The 17,151-nt window shown below is 41.6% G+C and overlaps 2 protein-coding genes across 12 annotated transcripts in view; both read left to right on the top strand.

Moving 5' to 3' along the window:
- DCAF6 (DDB1 and CUL4 associated factor 6) overlaps nt 1–11,407 on the top strand; it is a 64,428-nt gene extending 53,021 nt beyond the window's left edge. For all 11 annotated transcript variants that reach the window (XM_015879022.2, XM_015879002.2, XM_015878994.2 and 8 more), the window contains 5 exons: nt 4,002–4,140; nt 6,453–6,609; nt 7,051–7,139; nt 8,864–8,969; nt 10,965–11,407. In XM_015879022.2, the coding sequence (XP_015734508.1) occupies nt 4,002–4,140; nt 6,453–6,609; nt 7,051–7,139; nt 8,864–8,969; nt 10,965–11,029 (556 nt within the window). In that variant the 3' untranslated portion in view covers nt 11,030–11,407. The remainder of the gene's footprint in view (nt 1–4,001; nt 4,141–6,452; nt 6,610–7,050; nt 7,140–8,863; nt 8,970–10,964) is intronic.
- A 100-nt stretch (nt 11,408–11,507) lies between these two features.
- Nucleotides 11,508–17,151, top strand: part of GABRR3 (gamma-aminobutyric acid type A receptor subunit rho3) — a 52,393-nt gene continuing 46,749 nt past the window's right edge. Inside the window, exon 1 of the mRNA XM_015879145.2 lies at nt 11,508–12,503. The gene's annotated coding sequence lies outside the window, so the exon portion shown is untranslated. The remainder of the gene's footprint in view (nt 12,504–17,151) is intronic.

The raw sequence follows: 17,151 nt of genomic DNA, 5'->3' as shown, positions 1-17,151 counted from the left end.
CAAGAGCGGGGTCTGTTTTAATATAGTTTAATAATTGGTCACCTTCCTGAGCTACATTTGACTTTGCTGATGACAGCTAATTTGTAAAATGACATAGTAGGAATTCATGGGCAAGAACATGGTAGTGGGCAGGTGGATTTGTCTACATGGTCAATGAAGAACTGACCGTAAGACATCAGAGAAACTTTTTCTAAGGTAGTGGTAATAAACCTTAGGTTCCCTGCGTTTGATTTGGATAGGGAAATTAGTTCAAATGAGAAGATGGCAATAACAACAGAAACATTCTTCAAACGTCAGGAGAGGAAGAAGAGGTGTTCCTGGTAGTAAAACCAGACAGTGTTTGGCTACATTTTAGTGAAGTTGGAAACCCTAAAAGGCAAAGATCCTTAGGACTGGAGGACTCTGTGCTGCTATAGTTGAGTAATCAGAGCTGAGACAAGAAGAATGTAGGAAAGGAAGGAAGTACACCTGAGCTCTATATTACATGGCCTGCGAACTAGGGTCTCCAGTTCTCAAACAATGTATTTTCAAGAGGAACGATGTTTTACTTGTAAGAGAAATGATGTGCTTTAATAATAAGCTACTTATTGGATTGCATACATATATTTCCAAACTCCTTATTAGATGTCAGAATTCCTAAATGTAAAGAGAACGTCCAGTGTGACAAAAACTTCTCTTTTGAAAAGTTTCTTAGTTTATAAGTTTGCATCTTTTCCATTTTTCTGGCTATATAATTGAAAGAGTATAATGGTTACACATGCCTATTTGATACATATAGGTCTTAATTTAAATGTGCTTTTGATCATTGATGTTTATAACAGTCAACTTTGAATTGTGCTGATTGTAAGGGGCAAAACTCTGCTCATCAACACTTGACACACGAGTTTTATAAGATATTACACAAAGGTAGCATAAGATAAAGCTAAAGTTTGTTTTTTTTTTTACCATATACAGATAAGATGGTAGTACTGAATTATTCTGATATCAGAGCATTACCTACAGTTTGAGAACATAACTATAAGGACTGCTCTGAAAGTAATGCCTCGTGTTCTACTATGTTGACACACAATGTCAGAGGTGGATGTTATGGCAGAAGAGACTGAACCTTCCCAGCAGCATTCCATTACATGTTGTTGCTGTGTGACAGATGGCAGCAAGGGCCATTCCTTGTTGGAATATCACAAAGTTTGTGCCGGATGTGTCACACAGATGCTCACACAGGAACAGAAAGAACACTGTATGCAAGTTCATCAGGACCTATTGAACCAGTATGAGGCTGAAGGTGACAGTTTCCTGGATTGCATCATTGCCAGTAATGAGGTTTGTTGTCACCACTACAAGCCAGAGTCAAAACAACACTCCATGAACTGGTGATGTATGAAGAAAAAGCTCAAGACAGCCCTCGGGTGGTAAAGAGATACACATTTTTGGGGATTAGAAAAGGATGATTTTTCTGGATTTCCTGGAGCCTGGATAAACCATCCACTCTGACCACTATGTTGTGCCACTGACTAAGCACAAGGCTTGTACTTCTATAATCAGGCCAGAGAAGCGGACAACCTTTTTCTTGCAATACAACTATTCCAGGCCTCATACCAGTGTGAGGACCACGGAGCACGCTGTCAGTCTCAGCTGGACTGTCCCACCATACTTAGTGTATAGTCCAGATTTGTCATCTTCTGTCTTCAATCCGTTTGGGCCAATGAAAGATGGACTGTGTGGGCAACATTTTCCTAACAACAGCATTATCGTAGCAGCTGTGAAACACTCTCTGCAAGTGTGGATATCTATGAGTGCAGTGTGCAGGCTCTTGTTCATTGCTGGTGAATGACCAGCTAGTGGTGGTGACTATGTTGAGAAGTAGCATTTTGTAGCTGAGAATTTGCTCTATCAAGTAGTGTTGTTGTGCTCTTCATAGCTGGTACAGTTTCCATGGGAATAAATAGGAGGCATTACTTTCAGGGAGCCTAACAGAAAGCAATGATCAGCCTCATCAGCATCAGTGTTTGATGCCAGAATATGAGTAAATAGCTTGGTTTTATCAGTTGATGGAGCTGCCTGAAGAATATTGACACAACATGTATAGATTTCAACATCTGGCAGTTTATGCTTGGAAGAGTGTGGAGTTTGAAAGAGAAGCAGCAGCTCACAATCAGGGTTAGGCAAACTTCAGAAGAGAAAAGAATTGCACAGCACCCTTCGCTACCTCCCAGTGGCCCCATATCATTAGGCTACTGGAAGTGCTTATCACAAATATGAATTAAAAACCCAAGAATAACATGTTTTTATTTGTTTTCTTAATTGGTGCTTGTTAGCATGGCTTAGAAATGTACAAAACATCTTTGGTTATGGAGAAAACACACCTCTGTGAGAGAAACCTTTTTCCTGTTATGTACTTTGTTTTGAAATAGCATTAGATTGTGCTCATATTTATCTTCAGTGGAGAAGACTTGCCTCTGCCAAGCTCCTGCTTGTAGCAGCAGGTTGCTGGAATGTGTGATAACAGTTACAGCCACATGTGCTTGGCCGTAGTCTCCATGCTGAAGGTAGCCATTGACTTTATAAGGTGACTTAAGTATGAGTCCAGTTTTGTCATTTAAAATAAGACCTCATATGATTATTTTAAACTCAGAACTGAACTTAAATGAAAGGCACTGTTTTTATCAAAAAAATGGCTTCTTGTTTCTGCTTTTATTTTAAAAATGCATGATTGTGAAGAGCCTTGACAGTTTTTGTAATGGTCTGCCTTAGGGGAATTTAGATGGGGAGATGGATTTTCATAGGAATGCTAAGACAAAGGAAAATAAATCAAGGAGCTACTTTGGAAAACTGGTTAGTTATTTAACACCATGTTCTGATCCCAAAACTTCTGAGGCGCAATCTAGCAAGCATGTCTTTTGAAAGAGATGGATAAATTTCTTGCTTTGTCAAACCTAATGATGTTTAACTTTTCAACTCCTCTGCTGCTCATGGTCTTGTTAGCTAATTAATACGGATAAATACACCACATCCCAAAATCCAAGTGGGCATCACAGTAAAGCAGTAGCTGTAAGGCTAGTGGGCACAGTCTTGAAATCAAATAGGGTCTTACTGTGATGAGTAGCTGTGCTGTTTCTGAAGTCTTTCAGTCAATGATGTGGTTGATAAGGATAGTTATTTCCTTTAATTTCTCTTAGAAACAACTAATAGCAACCCTGATAAAGAATGAAAGAAGAGCTAAGTGCAGGTGATGGGTTCGGTTAGTTTGGTTATAACTGGTATTATAGGGATCTACAAACTCTGGGCTAAAGAGGAGAAACATCGCACCAGGGTCTTTTCAAGTCTTAATCACAAAGTAGTTTCCTGGAACAGAGTAGTCACAAGGCACAATCTTTCACTTGACTATTTTTTCTTTGTTATTCCAGGAAGACTTCTGCTGTAGGCTCACTGCTAACATAGAGATAGCTTCCACTGTCAGTTATTTCCAATCACTTCCATCCTTAGTAGGACCATTTTAGAAAGATGTTTAAGCCCTGAGCCTTGTCATATGGAAATAACAAAGAAAAAAATATTTCATGAAATTTGAGAGGTAAAAAAAAACATGAAAAGCCACAAACAAATCATGCTGGACGGCACACTGGATCCTTAATAGCTTTCTGCATTCTTAAATGTCTGTATCAGCATTGATTTTTCACTTCAGTGTATCGCTACCTCATTGTGTTTGGAGGTTATCTCTAGCACTTCATAAAAAAAGCACGTGAATTTTGCCAACACCTGATGTTTGTACTTCAGAGAGGCAATGAAATGTTGCATCACTTGACAGTCCACCGTCTTGCATGCTGTTCTTGCTCTAAGCCAGGATGGATATCTTTAAAAGTCTGCAGTTTTACATTCGGAATAGCGTTGGTGTATGTACCAAACTTATGGAGAGTGTGTTTTGAGTGCCTAATGATTATCTTATAGCCCATTTCAGTGTTTGGAAATGGTATTTCAGTGCTGTTCTCTTTGTGTGCTATTTGTAGACGATCTGCTGTTGCCCGCATTCAGGAGCTCTTCAGAAGGAGGAAAGAAAGGAAAGAAATGGAAGAGTTGGAGACTTTGAACATTAGACGTCCTTTAATAAAGATGGTTTATAAAGGTCATCGGAACTCCCGAACAATGGTACAAAATGCTTTGCTTGCTTTTGGAGCCGTAGGTTTTTGTGTGAATTAGTGTGGGGGCTACATTGATAAGGACGCTGTAAGCATTTCCACTTCTATATTCAGCCAAAAGTCATATAATTTGCTCTAAATGAAAATGAAAGTCAGCATGGCTTGTATGTCACCGTGTTAGACAATCAAGTTTTCAGCAGTTTGATTTTCTCCTTAAGTTCCTTTGAAATCTCGGGTGTTTGTCTGTCAGCTGCAGCTACCTTCAAAATCATTATTAGATTCTTGCTCTCCCTTCAAGCTCTTTAAAAGGAAATTAATGATTAAATTAAATTAAAGTGAGAATTCGATAATTTTGAAGAGCTTGGAAACAGAAAGCAAGGATTCAATAGTAATTTTAAAGAGATTTGATATATTTGAATTTAAAAAAGGAAATACTGCTAGTTATTAATCTTACTATCGATACTAAATGCCCTGCCTTTCTCATATAAATTGCACGTTTTGAGGGAAAATGCAGCTACTGTTTTTAAAACAGCAGAGCATGAAAAACAAATGCTGTCTTCCTTGCTATTTCTTTTTGACTTTTCACAGTACTTTGAAGATGTTAAGTTCTCAGTGCCAGGTGGTGCTCTGTAGAAGTAGTAGGTGTCTTGTTTTGAAGATGATTTGAGGAGTAATCTCTCTTCCTTCAAGAGCAGTTTTCTAGAGTTTAAATGAAAGACCTTGATTACACTGGGGGGAAATTGCTTCAATAAGTGCGTATTCCAGTAAGAGTAAAACAATGAAGCCTAGAATAAATTGGATTAATGACAAGATCTTGCATTGTGTTTCACAACATAATTTTAATTACTCAAAAATGCATTAGTTTAGAAATCAGATCATTGAGCACTTAGTCCAGAGATATTAAGACTAAGCTTGCCTAAGTGGTCCTCATGTAGTCTCCATCTGTGTATACGTTGTTACACGTATACACACGTGTACGTTGTTATTTAGCTTCGGTAGAATTTGGTTTGGTCTTTTTGCTTCAATTTTACACGAACACCTCTGATAAGGAATGTATCCAGTAGAAGACTGACATGTTTGTTTCTATGGTGGCAAAGACAAAAACTGCGTAAAGATGAAAATATTGGAAACACGTTTTGGACTAGATTCCAGAAATGCCATTTTCTTGGCTTATTTTTAGCTATAGGGATGATATTACTGCGCTGACTGTATTGTAGGAACATACTATAGAGAAAGACCTAGCAAGATCCCAAGGCTGAAATTTGATATGAGATGTATTTAATGCTGGAAACACGGTGCATATTTTTAGCAGTGGTAATGGTTCAGCTTACTTGGTATGGCTCTTTATCATGGCTTTTTCTTAAATCAGCGTAGCCAAGGGCAAGGCACAGAACAGGGCCTTTGCTCTTTCTACTGTATACTTCAGTGAGTGGCACATGCAGCCCAATTGTGTTTAGTTACAGATGTGCACCCTGTAAGTCACAGTATTACTTAATTTCTTACTAGTGTTTTTTCTGATTTTTTTGAGGAATTCCTGAGTAAGTTTTGCATCTTTCAGGTAAAGTTATCAGTCTTATTGTCAAAGGTGTAGAATTTCCTCCTTCAAATGTATAGTTATCCATCAAGCACGTAAAAAAAATCCTTCCTGGCTGTTTTAACTACAGGCAGTTATTACTGAGTCTCAAACTAACTTGTCATCAACAAAGCTGTAGAGAAGTTATCTGTTATCTGTAGGTTGTGGATGCCTCATCCCTGGAGGTGTTCAAGGCCAGGTTGGATGAGGCCATGGGCAACCTGGTCTAGTATTAAATGTGGAGGCTGGTGGCCCTGCTGTGGCAGGGGGGGTGGAGATTCATCATCCTTGAGGTCCCTTCCAACCTGGGTTGTTCTGTGATTCTGTGATACTGGTTCCACTTGCAGGGAGAGATGCTTCTACTTTTATCTACTTAATTAGACTGATTGCCCAAAAGGTGATTCATGCACCATTCTCATCACTCTACAGAGCAACAGATCTGCTGTCACTCTCTGTAGTCCTTCAACTACTATGTAGCATCTCTTATTTATTTCCAATCTGCTGAGTCTGTCCCAGTTCCTCCCCTTTGTTAGTTAGCAGCCCACTTGCTCTGGAGATCTGTAACCTTCTAAATTTTCTTTTTTTGATTGTCTTTCTGTAAATGTTACCTTTAAATTTCCTTAGGTGCTCTTTCTCCATTAGCAGAGCTCTAAATTCAGATGCAGTGGTACTGTGGAAATGGGATTTTATTCTTTAATGTGTTTCTAAAACCGGTCTTATAAAGTAATTGTGTTTGTTCTTTATTACAGATAAAGGAAGCCAATTTTTGGGGATCTAACTTTGTCATGAGTGGTTCAGACTGCGGCCATATTTTTATATGGGATCGCCACACTGCTGAACATCTCATGCTGCTGGAAGCTGATAATCATGTGGTAAACTGTCTTCAGCCTCATCCATTTGACCCAAGTAAGATGGTCACTTTCCACAGACTATATATTCAAGTTATCTGTACTTCTCAAAACTCAGTCTTTAGTTCTTTGTTTAATACTGCGTTTTAGTGATAGATTTTCATTAAATTCTTGTTCATTTTTCCCAATATAAGTGAGAGAATACTGCTTTTTATTTGGTCTTTATTTAATATAGTTTTATTCTCACAGAGTTTTTGTACAGTGATCTGGAGGATGTAGTGGAATATTTCACGTATTATAGAAGTGTTCATAAGAGTGTCCATTACTTTTGTATATCTGAACACCAAAGACATATACACAGAGGACGCTGAAACTTTCAAATGTGCTTCCTATTTGGTATTACGTTGCGAATTACGAAATTAGTCTATTTCGTAATTACGAAATTACGAAATAAGTCTAATGACATATTTCATAGATAATTTCTATTGCTGACTTGCAGTTCTGGCCTCTTCGGGAATTGACTATGACATAAAAATCTGGTCACCCTTGGAAGAATCCAGGATTTTTAACAGAAAACTTGCAGATGAGGTAAGAACCTTCCCTCCATTTCTTAGTTATGTTGCATCTTTCGGTTCTACAGAAGTCTTCGCTGCAAATTACAGATACTGGGTTAGTGAAATTATCTAATGTTAAAAAGAAAAAGCAAGTACAAATAAAAAGCTGTTCCTTATGGCAGTTAACTTTCATGTTAGCACGCAGATTCACTTTGTATTTCATTAACACTCCTAGAAAGTATATGATAGAATATAAAAATATGATAATAAATCGTGTACAAGAAAAGCTGGAAAAAGCATGAACAGTCAAATAGAGAAGGAAAACTGACAGGAATTAGAAATGAAGGCACCAATTGTCTATAAACAAACTAACTGAAGGGAACACAATGATATACAGAGGAGCGGGAAGCAGAAAAATCAATCCTATTTAATATTCAATGACATTAAAAGGAGTTAAGATTGCAAATCAGGAACTTAATGGAATAACGTGACTTGTTAAAATGTTGAAGGTTTTTTTGCATAATCACTTGGACAGAAGGGTTGTACTGGCCTGTGTTTGTTTTTATTTCACTCTGTTAGAGCCATATCTGCTTCAAAACCAAACAATAACAACAGCACAGCAGCACAGCTACGACCCCTTTAAAACCAGGCAACCATCCTGTGGGAGTTTTGAACCTTCGCCATTGTTTTAGGGAAGTAGCACTGGGTGATGAGATACTTAAGTGTTGATTGTGCGATAGTTTAAATGACGAAATGCATGGGAGTCTTCAGGGTTTATAAGTATCTATTGCTAAACATAAATGTGTGCAGCAGAGAAGGGGGTCTCTGTCTCCTCTGGGAGGAGGTCACTGCTGACATTTGCAAGAATATTTTCCTTAGAAGAGGCTTAAGAAGGAGTCTCAGGGAAAAAAAAGAGAAATGCATTATTTACCCACCTAACAGCAGCTGTTCTGCAAGGATGGACTCAGTAATGGTCAGAAGTTCTCCCCACAGAGAAATGTGCATGCTTTGCAATAGCGGAAAAGGTGATCTGAGAGATAGGCGAAGGTACTGAGTTAGAATACAGTGGCAAAACAATAGGGATGGCAGGGAACTGCCTTGAGCTAGAAAGGAGGCAGAAGAAGTGGAAGTGCTTGTTAGTGGAGTTTTTTTTTCTCCTTGAAACCAAGAGAGTAAGAGATGGCTATTTCAAGTGACTAGGAAGCTGTAGATGTGTTCAGAAGGAATTATGGAGCTGAAGAATGTTCCTGAACTGCAATAGAAGAATTGCTTATGTTCCTTGGATTTTTGCCCGAAGTTTTGAGCAGCATGAAGGTAGGAGTCAGGGTAACCTCATCTCTTTTCCTTCCCACATTCTTGGCCAGTGCTGGTGCTAGAACTTTGTTTTCTGCAATAGCTGCCATCTGTAACAGCACTTTTGTGAGTCCTCCATATATGATGCAAGGTCTCATTTCTGGAAGTTTCTCTTAGCTGCCTGTCTCAGTATCTACCATGGGCATCAGCAACAGGGTGATGACCTTAATGGAATGCTCTGTAGGTAGGCTAATAGGTATCTGTAGTCAGAGTCCACTGTCTTACATTTCTTACCACATATAATTGGTATAACCATATTTTTTGGTTAGTAATTATTTTAATAATTCTCACTTCATGCAATTTTGGGTGCAGTAATTGTGTAGATACTTTGTATCATCAAACTAATATTGATATAATTTTGTTTGTATTTATTTCTACTCTTTTTTTCTCCTTCACTTCTTCTAGGTTATAACACGTAATGAGTTAATGCTGGAAGAAACCAGAAACACTATTACTGTTCCAGCATCTTTCATGTTACGAATGTTGGCATCTTTGAATCACATAAGAGCAGGTGAGAGACTTCTTCAGGACTTGACCACCACAGTGATTTATGAAAAAGCAGATGGGTTGGGGTACCATCAAGATCTCTACTTCTGTCTGCCTACATTTGAGATCCTTGCAGAGGTTTAAGGGTTCTCCATTGGTGTCTTGATAGAAGTGCAGTGGAATTGCTTCTGTGGACTTGGAACATTTTGCAGCTGTTTGTTTGTTTCTTTCTTTCTTTGTTTAATCTCAAAGAGCAAGAAAATGACACAGTAGATTTTAAATGTTACCATGCTGTCCACCCTGGAATAGTGGGAAATGTGGCCACAGAGGATAAGGAAAAAACTGAGGTTCATAATGCCTTCTTTGCATCCATCTTTAATAGTCAGACCAATTATCCTCACATTACTCAGCCTCCTGACTTGGAAGTCTGGCGTGGGGAGCAGTTAGGGACCTTGTACTCCAGCTGAATTCTGTGAAATTGGATGAGATCCACCTGAGGGTGCTGAGGGAGTGGACAGACATGATTGCCAAGCAGGTTTCCACTGTCTGTCAGCATTCCTGGTCAACTGGAGAGATCTCAGAGGGCTGGAGGCTTCCTAATGTGATGCACAGCTATAAAAAAAGGGTTGTAAAGAGGATCCAGGGAACTTACAGGCCTGTCTGCCTGACTTGGGTTATGGAACAGGTCATCCTGAGCATGATCACATGGCCAGCATGGGTTCATGAAAGGTAGGTCCTGCTTGACCACCCTAATCTTCTTCTGTAACAAGATGACCTGCCTGGTGGATGAGGGAAAGGCTGTTAATGTAGTGTCCCTGGACTTCAGCAAGGCTTTTGACACTGTCTTCCACAGTATTTTCCTGGAGAAGCTGGCCACCCATGGCTTGCGCAGGTACACTTTTGGCTGGGTGGAGGGCTGCACCCGAAGAGTGGTGGTGAATGGAGTTAAATCCAGTTGGTGTACAGTCACCAGTGGTGTTCCCAGGGGTTGGTATTGGGGCTGGTCCTGTTTGATATTGATGAATTCAATAAGGGAATTGAGTGCACGGTTGCAGATGTCACCAAGCTGTGGGGAAATGTCGACCTCCCTGCGAGTAAGAAGGCCCTTCAGAGGGATCTGGACAGGCTGGATCACTGGGCTGAGGCCCAGTGGAATGTAGTTCAACAAGACCCAAGTGTCAGGTCCTGCACTTTGGTCACACGCAACACTACAGGCTTGGGGCAGAGTGTCTGGAAAGCTGCACAGAGGAAAAGGATCTGAGGGTGTCGGCCAGTGCTCAGTTGAACATGAGCCAGCAGTGTGCCCTCGTGGCCATGAACACCAGTGGCATCCTGGTCTGTATCAGAAATAGTGCTTTCAGCAGGAGCAGGGAGGTGATTGTCCCTTTACTCAGCACCATTGAGGCCAGTGGTGTGTTTTACTTCTGCTATAAATGTTTTTGTTTTGGGGTTTTTGTTTGTTTGTTTTGGGGGTTTTTGTTAGTTTGTTTTACAAAGTCATTTATTTTTGTGTTGTTGTTGAGTGGGGCTTTTCTTAACCTGGCGCTGCACATTCTTCCAGTGATTCATATTGAGCCAATATTGTTCCCACTCACATTTCTGTGTCTGCCAGTCTTTAAACAATTTACATCAAAAAGTAGGTTTTTTTGACATAAGCAGTGACATACAGCAATTATGCCGTTTCCTGGAGTATACAGATTTCTAATTGTAGCTCTTCAGAACAATATCCTCAATCCCTTGGACTCGCCATCTCTTTTTTCATTCATCCTTTCTGTGCTGGCAGCCAGTCGGCACCTACAAGGTTTCTCATTTTGTACATGAAATTCACTTTTTGCTGTCACTTGTTTCACATTAGAACCTTGCTTGCCCAATCCCTGCTGTCAGTCCATTTTCAGCTTCTGTCGTGGTTCTGTTACTGTGTAACACATGGCCATTAGGCATTGCATAATAGCCCAGAGAGATACTATGCTGCCATACCCTTCAATTTAGAACTTCACTGAATCTTCTCTGTGCCTTACAGACCGCTTGGAAGGTGACAGATCGGAAGGATCCGGCCAGGAGAATGAAAATGAAGATGAAGAATAACGGGCAGTTGTGTGCAAGCACCTAGATGTTAATGAAATTTGTACAAGACATTAATTATATTTTTCCTTACAGAGCTTTAGTGCAATTCTAAGACATTGCTTTTGGATAACCTAACCTTCTGTTTTTGAATGACTGTGTGCATGACTTTGAGAGAGTGTGCAAGTACAATAAGCAAAAATGTTTTTAAAATGTTTTGCCATGTCTGAGGGGTGCTAGGAGATGCAAAGTGCAATATTTTCCTTAACCTGCAAATGTGGGAGCTTGGATCAATGTTTTAAAGTAACTTTCATGATAGTAAAAACGTTGGTTCAAATGAATTTCTATACCTGCTGTTTGCATGTTTGTTGCTTTCTAATTAAAAAGATTTGGTTGTTTTAAGTAGTTTCCTGTTTTCTCTTTGTGCAGCCATTGATTTATCTCCTTGTCCCTGTACCCCCATTACTGCTTTCATCTGCATTCTTTCCTACAGTGTTTGTGAAGTGACAGATGCAGTTATTTCTTGGAGTGAATGCCAGTGACTGTGAGACTTGGATTTCCATGGCCGTAACCCACACATACTTACATAGCATTGTTTGCCAGTTGGACCGTAGTGCCACCTTGTGCACTTCACACTTGTTCCGTAGTGCTGGTGAAGTAGTTCTGTTTCACTAATAGATCAGTGGTGCTGGAGATATACCTTAATTTCCATTGGATTTGGAACAGAGAAAATGTACTGTAGGTTTACTAGAGGAATGTAATTTAGAAAATTCCTGTGCGTTACTTCCTATTATTGGGGAAGGAAGGCTGACAGGCTGTACCCATCCTCCTTATGCTGTTAGATGTCAGTGGAAAAAAGGAAGGAAGACAAAAGAATGTGGAATGGAGCAGCTTTGCCCAATGGCTGTTGTTGCCAAGGATGCGGATGCCAAAAGGCTCCGTCGCAAATGAGAAAATGTCAGGAACTGTAAATCAGATGGATGAGGGTACCTGAGTGGGAGGCTCCACACCACGAGTCTTGCAGGGACCTGATTCCTGTTACAACACAGGCATGCTGAAAAGGAGTGGAGAAGGGATATGGATCACAGAAATACAGGGAGATGAAAAACCTAAGACTTCGAGGAGATGGAAGGGAAGCGGGAATTATATGGCAATAAAAGGGCAGAAGAAGAATGGAGAGGAAGAAAAGAGTGAGGAGATGGATAGGGATTTTTATTTTAATCTTTTTTAAAAAGAAAAACAGGGCAGGAGAATACGGGAATTGAGTAGGAAGAGCAAAGCTGAAAGACTTCAAAAGCAATCCAGCAAAGTGAATTTAGGAAAGAGGAAATAATTGTAGGGGAGAAAAGATTTTGGAGACAGAGGGGCGCTGAGAGAATTGGATGTTCTGGAACACTGCACAGCTGTGGAAAATGGGAAACTTCCTTCACAAAGGATGGAAATCTGCTGAGATTTTGAGAACGTGTCGGCCGCAAGCAAGGCATGGTGAGAAGTCAAGGTAAGATCTTTAAGGTATGAAGTGAAAGTAATTCTTAATATGGGTATTTACCTTGAATTCTTAGTACTGCTTCAATAAGTGTGAAGAAGTATGTGGTAAATATATGTGATAGACCTGATGTGTCTGTTATCAGGGTTTTCTGTTCTGAATAAGAGGAACAGAGCTGTGTTTCTGCAAGGCATCCAGAGCATTTCTGTATTGGAAACACAAAGTAGCACAGTATTTGATGTGTCTGTTAGGTCTTCCCTAGATGAACTTCTGAAGAGTATATTTGAGACTTATCTGTTAATCTGCCAATTATTCAACTAGTTCATTGTGTATAGAGCAGGAAACTATCTCTGTGAGACTTGTGTATGCATAGTACCTGTAATTCCATTGTTTCTTCACTCATTCTCAAGCATATTGACATGGTAGCCGTTCACTAGAGAGGTCCATAGATCAATTTTCAATTCCATATGCTTAGATGTGGGTTTGCCAATTAAAGGGATGGTTGAGCACGGGTAAAAGATTAATATTTGTAAGACTTTTGTCAAACTTCAGTGATGCTTTTCAAGCCGTTCTTCTAAAACTACCTTAACTATTGTGTTTGTCTTTGGTTGGAAGACCTTTTGGTAATTGGTTCTGTCTCAATTCCCATAACCGTGCAGTAATAGGAACTGTTGGTGGAGCTGGTGGTAAATCTCTAGAGTTCGTAGCTACAGAGGAAAAATGAATGAAAACCTTATTCAGAGATGCTCGGAATCAAAGCAAGCAAGAAACCAACTCCCAACCCATGATCCGAACCTTTAGAGCTTTGGGCCGGGGCTCCCCCTAGTGCTCACCTCGAGCTGCTGCGTTTGTGAACTGAAGCTGTGCAGCGTGAACTGAAGACTATTGGTGTGCTCAAGCTGCTGTTCTCCCACTCTGCCGTCCTGTCCTAAAACAGCTTGTGTAAGTGTTTGCATCCTAGGGATTAATCCTTGCAATTGAATCAAAGAGCAACTATCTGATACCAAGATTCAGATGTCATCGAGCTCGTGTAGAATTCCATATATAATGGAATATCTTTCAGAAGGGCATTAAGACTGTTGCAGAGATGAAAAGCAAGTTGTTTGATGTATTGCTATGATTCCTGGCAACTAGTTGGGTGCTGGAGCTTGGGCAGATGGGCACTGTAGGCGCATTCTCTGGTTTAAATGTCAGAGGTGCAGGCTGAGCCTGTTTGCACAGTTATCAGCTGCAGCTTTGTGTCTCTGTGCCATTTTCCCTCACTAGAGACAGGGTGGGGTTCACTAAAGACATCCTGCATTACCTTTGTCATAAAATCATCTTTTAAGCAGTAATAGCTCTTCTGTTGGAAAGGTGTCATCCCCCCTCTCTGTGACTCTAAAGACCTTTCTATCAGTGCTCCCCACTTGGTTCATTTCCATGTGCTGATAGAGCAGATTGAAGTCCAAAGAACTACTAATGGTGGGCACGAGATGTGTCAGCTCAAGCCACAGACACATGCCACTCCTAAGTGAAGCTCTTCCAACTGTTACTCAACACATTAGCATGATTCCTTTTTTGCAGTAGAGTGGTACAGAAACCCATTTCAGGTGCATTTATCTCCCTGCTTCATTGCTTTCCTCTCATGCAATACCCGACATCCCCTCTGAGCCCAGTGTGAGTGCACCGCTCTCTCTGTGCATCAATGTCTCACTGACCTGGGCTAGCTGGATGGTACCAAAGCCCTTGCTGCGAGCTCCAGCCCCACTATGCTTTCAAAACCAGCCATTGTGAATCCGTGTTTTCTAGTAAGTACCTGTCTGTTTGCATCTAATTGAACAGAGCTGCTTCATCTCCTACAATTAGCGTATTAAATTTTAATGGGCCTTTTTGTTCTTCAGTTCTCTTTCATTTATGGAGATGCATGCATCTCTGAGGAAGATTCAGCAGTGCTGAGAGTCTGTTCTCCACATCTCTGCTATATAAATGCTTCCTGCACATCTGTTCCTTGCTTTGGCATCGGAGCCCACTTAGCCCTGACCCCCTGCCATGGGCAGGGCTGCCCCCCATCAGCTCAGGCTGCCCAGGGCCACATCCAGCTCAGAATTGAGCTCCTCCAGGGATGAGGCGTTGCTGGGCTAGATTTCTATTCTTCAGAGTGCAACGGTCATTCAGTAGAACATGTAAGATGGGTTCTTGCTCTCATTTAAATTACTGCTGAATGATTTAATATCATTACAATTGTCAGCCACTAGCTCTGAGGGCAGGAGAGCACTTTACAGAGGGAAAAAAAATGTGTCTGAGATTGTTATCCATCTCCAAGAAATACATTAAAGCAGCATCTCAAGCAGAAATGCGGTGCTTTAAAGTAGTCTGCTGTTGTTTTACCTGGGATTATAAACAGCGAGGAAGATTTCTGTAAGTCTTGGAGTGGGTATGGCCTTTTAGCTTAGGCTCTATATGTTTGGCACTGTGACAAAACCACCTACTTGGCTTGTACGGAGGTTGTTCCACAGCAGCTTTACAGACCAGGGCTCAAAATACAACACGCACTGAAATTTTCACCAATCTTTCTGAAGTGAGTTCTCCTGCTATTGCAAAGTGAATGGTGTGCGCTTGCAGTCACTGCATGTGAAGGTCAATCAAAGAGTGCACTGGAGAGCATGGACCCCCAGGGCTGCTGCTGCTTTATCTCAGTGCAGAGAGAACCCACAGCTGAAGTCAGGCTTCCATCAGGCAGCAGGAGCCCCTCGTCTCTCCCACACCTCATGCCTGTGGCTGCTGCTGCGTGACTGTCACCAGCACCGACTGCTGTGCCCTTGTTCTCACCATGCTGAATTCCATCCACTTGCTCCAAAGCCCAGCTTATTCATTCACCTCACGGGAATTTCACGCCGCTGCAATGAATGGGTTTGATTGCTGCCTGCAGGCTCTCAATTCGGCTGCGACGGACCCTCACAGAGGAGAGCTGAGTGAAAGATGTAGAAATGAATGAGTGTGATCATTTCATTTGAGAAATTATTTCTCTCTGCCTTCTTTTCACAGTCTCTTTCCTTCTAGTACAGCTCCCTGTAGGCAGCCCTGAGCCCAAGCAGCAGTGGCAGGCTGGAGCCCTCCCCTCTGGGCTTTCTTTGGCCTTGTTCTCCTTGGTGGGGCTGGGAGACTCTGTGTGAGCAGCACCAGGCCTGTGCCCTCAGACCTGGGTGATCTAAGTGGTAACAGAACTGAGTTCTCTCAGGCCTCTGTCACAATACAGTTGGTATAACAGCGTTTGATTGCTAGGGGTTGATGAGGGCATAACAGCTGTAGGAATGGTAGGTTGGTGCAGGTAGGTTGGATGGAGGTCTTTGTTCACCTTTGAGCCCAAAGTCTGTGAGGGGCCTCCTCTACATGGACCATTCAGCCATCAGCAGGTAGCAGAGTAGCACTGGGATCAGCATCAGATGTAGTGTGCTGAAGGAAAATGCAGCTTCTGGACTAACTCCTGGGCAGCAGGCAGCCGGGTGTCTCTGAGGTGTGACCCTCTGGCTCCAGGTGCTCCCAGAGATACATGGGGCTGTAGATCCAGAAACCTGGGTAACCAAGCTTCAGTGAATATTTGGTCAGGAGCAGAATTTAGTCTAAAGCGTTAATTTGTTCCCAAATGCTCTCACTGAGGCTGATTAGAAGCCTCACTCTCTGGCAGCCTCAGGCCCAGCCTGAGCCACAGGCCCGGGATATCAGGCAGCTGCCGTCAGAACGCACATTGTTGGTGTCATTGACACGCTCCAGAGCACAGGCAACGCATTTCATTACGGAAGTGTTTCCAAAATGAAATTTCATTACAATATTCTGTTCGCAAAGGAAATCAGGATTAAATATAAAAAGGAAAGATGAAACATATTGTTCTAGCACAGCCTGAGACCACATGTTAAAAGGAACGTTTCTCTTAAGGGAAACAGCCAGCGCACTTTGTCAGCCCGCACTGCCCAGCACTGAGCACCTGGGAGGATGGGCAGAGAGCTGCCATGGGGCACAAGTCAGCAAAACAGAGACCAAAACAATTGGTACGAGAGCCTTGGTCGAGCTGGGAAGAAATTTTGCATTTCTACTGCAAAAAGAAAAGCTATGGGCTACATCTGGACACTGTTCTCTTGCTGTTTCTGAACCTGCTCACCTTTCATCCTTTTGGTTGAATTCGGTTGTACCATGAGAATTCCCAAGGATTTTTGGTCCTGAATGTACGAGTCATCCCAGGTTCAGAGGTTCAACACAAACCCCAGGGCAATTAAAAATGCATTTCCTCTATAATAATTGTGATGTTTTCCCGGAGACGGGTTGTGCCAACAAAATCTGCGCTGTTTCTTTCCCTTCCTGATTTCAGATGAGCTAGATCACCCAGATCTCCTACACACAAGACCATACCAATGTGTTATTAAGATTGCAAACCTAAGAACAATGCTCGGTGGGGGTGCCAGCTGCCAAAATGACAGCGTGTGCTTATGGAGATAAGCCCCGAGTCCCTGATAAGGCCCACTTTTGAGCTATTTTTGAGTCCCTGTTTATTTCTGATCCTTCTGTTCTCAGTGCCATCTATTTGCAACTGCATTTCGTTGTGCTTGAAGATCCTCAAAACAGAATCACTTTTGATGGAGTCACCATCCCTGGAGGTGTTCAGGAATCACGTGGCTGTGCCACTGAA

This window comes from Coturnix japonica, chromosome 1 (genome assembly GCF_001577835.2).
Source record: "Coturnix japonica isolate 7356 chromosome 1, Coturnix japonica 2.1, whole genome shotgun sequence".
Taxonomy (NCBI): domain Eukaryota; kingdom Metazoa; phylum Chordata; class Aves; order Galliformes; family Phasianidae; genus Coturnix; species Coturnix japonica.
The sequence above is the reverse complement of the archived record's forward strand: the minus strand, read 5'-3'. Positions and strand labels throughout refer to the sequence as shown.